This window comes from Haplochromis burtoni, unplaced genomic scaffold (assembly GCF_018398535.1).
Source record: "Haplochromis burtoni strain Fernald_Lab_line unplaced genomic scaffold, NCSU_Asbu1 Contig_165, whole genome shotgun sequence".
In the NCBI taxonomy this organism is placed as follows: domain Eukaryota; kingdom Metazoa; phylum Chordata; class Actinopteri; order Cichliformes; family Cichlidae; genus Haplochromis; species Haplochromis burtoni.
The window spans coordinates 12,474-18,659 of record NW_024582526.1 but is presented as its reverse complement, the minus strand read 5'-3'; the positions used below and the strand labels follow the sequence as shown (position 1 = coordinate 18,659).

The 6,186-nt window shown below is 36.9% G+C and overlaps 1 protein-coding gene across 1 annotated transcript in view; it reads left to right on the top strand.

The window, feature by feature from the left end:
• Positions 1–1,168: 1,168 nt before the first annotated feature.
• The window catches only part of LOC102299184 (C-type lectin domain family 17, member A-like), a gene marked incomplete at its 5' end in the record, with an annotated part of 13,027 nt that continues 8,009 nt past the window's right edge, over positions 1,169–6,186 (top strand). Inside the window, 4 exons of the mRNA XM_014337142.2 lie at positions 1,169–1,321; positions 4,559–4,662; positions 5,128–5,267; positions 5,657–5,796. Of these exons, the coding sequence (XP_014192628.2) occupies positions 1,169–1,321; positions 4,559–4,662; positions 5,128–5,267; positions 5,657–5,796 (537 nt within the window). The remainder of the gene's footprint in view (positions 1,322–4,558; positions 4,663–5,127; positions 5,268–5,656; positions 5,797–6,186) is intronic.

Below are 6,186 nucleotides of genomic sequence, written 5' to 3'. Positions count from 1 at the left end.
GTTACCGCTGCTGCTGGGTTGAGATTCACGAGTCCGGAGCGGAATTAAAAACACGACATTCATTTAAGGTCATCATGTGTTTTGTGAGCAAATGCTTTTGCATATTCGTAGTGTTTCCTCCCTTAAATAATAATAATAATGGACTGGATTTATATAGCGCTTTTCAAGGCATCCAAAGCGCTGAAATATCTACTTTGCAAGTATTGCAAGCTGCCCTGTTGTCATCCGTTCTCGTAAAGTATCACCAAACTTTTGAGCGTTTGAGCCGCTTAGGCGCTGTGTTTCCTGCCAGGTAAATGACGCTCCGCAACGTGGTGACGTCATTCGGGCGACTGGAATCGATAAGGGAATCGTTTGCAAAAATTCTCAACAAGAACCGGGTTTCGATACCCATCCCTACCCATGACCTAGTCGAACATTCATACAAGCACTTTTCTTTGCAGGAGTGCTGGACTTTTTTCATATTTTAACTAGTCAAGACGTTTTTGATGTATTACAGATTCTGATTTATTTTGATGGTAATAAAGGTCTGTGAAAATTTCAGTCTTTTATCTCTAAAATGTTTTCAGATGTTCAAAAACTGCCTTAGATATCAATGTGTGAACAAAAGGCCTGAAAGTGGGTTAACAGACACATCTACCCATTGTCTTCCACTTATCCAGTTCAGGGTCTTGGAAGGTTTTGTGCCTATCCCAGCTGCTGTGGAGTGAGAGTGAGCGTACAGCCTGGTCAGGTCACCAGTCTGTCACGGTGCTAATACAACAGTTCTGACCACGATGCCCTCATAATATTTGTGGGCAGTCTCATCAGCAACATGGTCATTCCAGCCAAGACAATTATAGTTTAGTATCAGAAATGAAACTGATCACAACAAATAAACAAGCACATCATTGATAAACTGGATCTGGGTCCAGCTTCCACCAACAAAGTGGTTACACAAATTTGTCTAGAGTGTTTTCATTGTCTTATTTTTTCAGACAGTCCACTCTGTTTTAATTTCCCCGCAGGAAATGTGTCCTTCTGGCTTTACTGTTCTTGTTGGTGTGATTGATAAAAGCAAAACTATTGAAGTACTAAAATTCCAATTAATTGAACAGATCAAATGAGCATTGTTATAGAGTTCTTTAAATATAATTCAGTAACTTGCTGAACTGGTATTTGTTGGTAATGTCTTCCAGAAAAAACATGTCCTATAGGATGGAGTAAGTTCATCCATAACTGCTATCTCCTCTCTGAAAGATCTGATTCCTGGAATGAAGCCAGAAGGGACTGCAGAGCCAGAGGAGGAGATCTGGTGGTTATTGACAGCCCTGAAGAACAGGTACAGTGTTTATGTATATGAAAGGCCAGGAGTGACAAAATGAATTAATTAAACACACCATTAAATAATTAATTAAATGTTTCATTAATTAATTAAAATTGGAATTAATTAATAAATAAATATTTAAGTAATTAATTACATGCCTATTCATCTATTTAAAACGTTTAATAAATTATTTAATGATGTCTTTTTTTAATTCATTTTGGGACTCCTGACCCTCACCTGTAATTATATATATATAAGGACTTCGATTACAACTGGGATCACTGTTACCTTCACCCTCCATCATCTTCCCGAGCTATTTCTCGAGCTTCTCGTGTTCCTTCTTTCTGATGTTGCTATCATTCGGAACCGCTACATCGATCACTACGGCCGTCTTCTTCCGTTTGTCTACCACCACTGTGTCCGGTTGGTTAGCCACCACCATTTTGTCCGTCTGTATCTGGAAGTCCCACAGGATCTCAGCTCGGTCATTCTCCACCACCCTTGGGGGCGTCTCACATTTTGACCTCGGGACTTCCAGGTTATACTCGGCACAGATGTTCCTGTACACTATGCCGGCCACTTGGTTATGGCGTTCCATGTATGCCTTGCCTGCTAGCACCCTGCTGTTATGTGCTGGATTGTCTCAGGGGCATCTTTACATAGCCGGCACCTGAGGCCTTGCCTGGTGTGATAGACCCCAGCCTCTGTGGATCTTGTGCTCAGAGCTTGTTCCTGTGCTGCCATGATTAGAGCCTCCGTGCTGGTTTTCAGTCTAGCTTTGTCCAGCCAATGGCAGCATTTCTGGATATCAGCCACCTCCTCTATCTGCCAGTGGTACATGCCATGGAGGGGCCCGTCCTTCCATAATGGTTTCTCGCCTTCCTCCTCTTCCTTGGGTTTCTGCTGCCTGAGGTATTCACTCTACACGCTGTCAGTTGGGGCCATCTTATCCTATTACTAAAAGACATTTTCTGTTTTTCTTTTCTTATTTGGTGAATAGTTTTAGTATTAAAAGAATGAACATTTTTCTTAACTTTAACACAATCAGAATAAAGTTAAAAAACCATGATGAATATGGTTATTTTACATTACATTTGCTGAATCAAAGTGTATCAGCAAAATCTCTTTAAATTTTTTAAGAACTTTTTTTATGAAGGATAAAGGTTTTTATATATATAAAAAAAAAAAAACCAGCCTGTTGATAGTGGGGCCAATTAGGAGCTGCCAGGTTAAAGCCAACCCAAAACAGCTCACCCAAGGAGGGGCCTGCCGAGACTCTTAAAGGCACAGTACACACATATAAAAAACAATACAGACATACTGACACGCCCTGATTCTGTATATGTCCAGGGCTGTAACACCACTGAGAGAATATATTAACATCTTGATCACCTTGTTTAGACAGCATCAACAAGTTTTTGGTGACAATGATTTATTGATTGTTGAAAAAGATTTACAGCATGCTGCAGGTTAACGATTTACTATATTTGTTGTTGTGAAATTTATCTTCAGTAAAACAGTGCTGCTGTTTCATGCCCTTGTGTTTAGCTCTTTGTCCTTGGAGAGAAATCCTGCTTGTGCAAATCAACTCATTTTTGACTGATGGGGTGCAGGAGTATAAAGGAGAAGGGTGGTCCTAATGTTATTGGTCACCTTGATGGACACTCCAGGTTACTGCGTTAAATTCAGTTACACAGTGAAAGTGACATAGGCGCTGCTTGTGTCCGTATTTGTTTACATTTTGAAAGACAAAGTTTACCAAATTATCAACAGTTAATGTTTGATGCGTAGCAGTGGAAATGCAAATAACCATCACTGTTTTACTTTACTGCTGAACAAATCCTACAAACCAGAGCAATCTAAGTTAAGTCCTGAAGTTGTGAAGCCATGTCACAGCTTTCCCATTAATCTATTGTACAGTATTACAAAGCTTTTATGACTGAAAAAACACATAACGAGGATCAGGAAAAGAAGTGTGCATCAGAACCTCTAAGGGTCAAATTTTTACTTTGGCCAAAATACAGACATTTAAACCTTTGAACAAAAAGTTGCTCAGTCTGCATCAAACACATGTAACTGCACATACCATAACTGGACAGGAGTGCTTCAAAACGTGTCCTAGAATTATATGTTTTTCAGTATTAAAGTGAAGCCAGTGATAAATCAGTACATTCACTGGTGCACAGTACATCCCATGTAGAACAATTAAAATCATATGAATCAACTAACAAATTGTGGTACAGCTACAGTGAATTAGCTTCAGCGGTGGTGTCTAATTTAAAGACTCAACAATTATATAGAGTCTGGAGAATATTTTAATCCAGAACATTTGTACATTTTACTGTAATAAAAATGTATTTTTTACTGAATAAAAAAATTTAAAAAATAAAGTCAACTAAAATTGATGAAAATAGATGTGTGCTGCTCCAAGGCCCAAGACCAGATTGATGGCTCTACAACAGACATGACTAAAGTAAATCTGCTGGTTAGCTGCACAGATACAGTAAAACCAAAAAGCATAAAAACTTAACACAGCTAGCATGCAGCAGCTTCAAGGATTGTGCATAATTTACACAAAATGATAGCAACAGTGATAACTGTTTTATTAGACACTAGTTCAGACAAATGTGCTACTAAAGACAGCCTGTAACATCCCCCTCTCCTGTCCACTCCACAGATTGACTGTTCAGAGAATATGTGATATTATTTAGATTAATTATTACAGTGGCGCCTGAAACTACAGTCAGTGAAGCTTTACAGCCAGATGTGTACAGCTGCATTTGACTGATCAAAGTGCACTCAAAGGCAGCACTCAAAGGCACCTTTTTTTTTAAGAATGATGCATTCTTCTCTTTATAGTGATTTTTTTTTATTATAAAAGCTATGTTGTACACCAGATTAAGGGGACAGTTTAAAGGATTTGTTCAGCAGTAAAGTAATCCAGTGATAGTTATCTGTATTTCCACTGCTACACAGGAAAATAATAACTGTTGATAATTATTTGGCAAACAATTTTTCCAATTGTAAACAAATAGCAGTGCAAAGCAGACAATCTTGGTGTGAAATGGCTTCTTTTTGCACGTTCTAGCATGTGGCTTGTTGAACTTCAGGAGCGAGGAACTTAACTGCACCTGTGAAATGAAATTATTTGCTATGATTATGCGTTTTCTCAGGTGCAACTTATGACATAAAATAATTTCATAGTTTATAGATAAAATTGTGGTTAAAATGTTTTCTCTTCATATTAAACAGACCTTTCTCTCTACGATCACCAAAAAAAATGCTTGGATTGGTTTAAATGACGAAGAACAGGAGGGAACATGGAAATGGGTAGATGGAACTCCACTGACTCTGGCGTAAGTCTTCACTTTGGTTCAGTTCATTACTTTACTAGTTCATTCATTACTATTAAATTTCCAGAATATTTCCAAATTTGTTAAACCCACAGATGAATGCAGATTGTTCAGCTTGCATAATGGTCAGTTGAGCCAAACGGCTTCCCACAGCTTAAAGATGCATGCAAATGACTTGTTTTTTGCCACACTGCGCCAAGGCTGTAGTTATTATTTCAGTCAAAATGTTTGTGCAGTCTGGGCTTGTGTGTTTGTCTGTATACCTTGTGTAGTAAAAGTAAAATGAAATATATATTATCTTTTATTTTTATCTGAAATTTGGTGATCTTGATGTACACTGTATTTATAAAAACTCAAAGCTGCTGATGGAAAATCAGTCTGACAAAACTCCTCACACAAACACCAAAGACAAAGGCTCATTTTTCCCTCAATAATAATAAAATAATGTTGTTGTCACTGACCTGCTAGGTACTGGGCAACAACACAACCTGATAATGGTGGAAAACAGGACTGTGCTTATGTCACAAAGGATGGGAGAAGGTCTTGGGATGATGGTTGGTGTTTGACAGATAATCATCAATGGATCTGCGAAAAAACACCAAACCCAAGTAAAGTTTCTTTAAGATAATTTACTCATAAATGTTTTGAAGTTTTATCGCTTATTATAATTCTACATTTTAATTGTCCTCTGTTTTATTTTATAATATGACATGTTTTGTTGTGGCTAAGATAAAAACTTGTGCTAGTGTTTAATGTTTTCATTGTTGTATTTGTTAAATGTTTTATTAGGTAGATTTTAAGTTTTATTTTGTGTTATATTATGATTATGATTATTATTCTTATTATTGAGTCTCAAGTGAATAAACTGTGCTTAGATCTTTGTGATCAAGTCTTTGGAGGACTTTACTTAATTAAACAGAGATCAAATAAGCATTGTTATACAGTTCAGAAAAAAAATTCTTTAATTTAAATATTACTTTTCTGTAATTTCATTCAGATAAAAAATGTCCTGTAGGATGGAGCTTCAACCATAGCTGCTATCTCCTCTCAGGAAGATCTGGTTCCTGGGATGAAGCCAGAATGGACTGCATAAACAGTGGAGCAGATCTGCTGGTTATTAACAGCCCTGAAGAACAGGTACAGTGTTTATGTATGTGTGTGTTATTGAGATGTAAATACATTTTGAAATTCAAGCTCCTATTTTTAATGTAAATAGCTTTTTCTGGTTTTGAAAAACCAAGAAATGTTTCTATTAACCCTTCAACATTTTATCAACACATATATAGACATTAAACACTGAAACAACTATAATTCTGTCACAGTGTGAGACAGACACTTATTAGATTAGACCCTTTTTATTTTTGCTGAATACTTTTAATTTCAAAGTATATATTTTTTGTAGTGTTAACACAATCAAAATAAAGTAAAAAAAAAATCACGAGCGTTTTAAAATGTACTATTGTGGAGGTATGTAATAACGACAGGAGAGGTCTCTGTGTCTCACTCCAACTTTATTAACTGACTCTC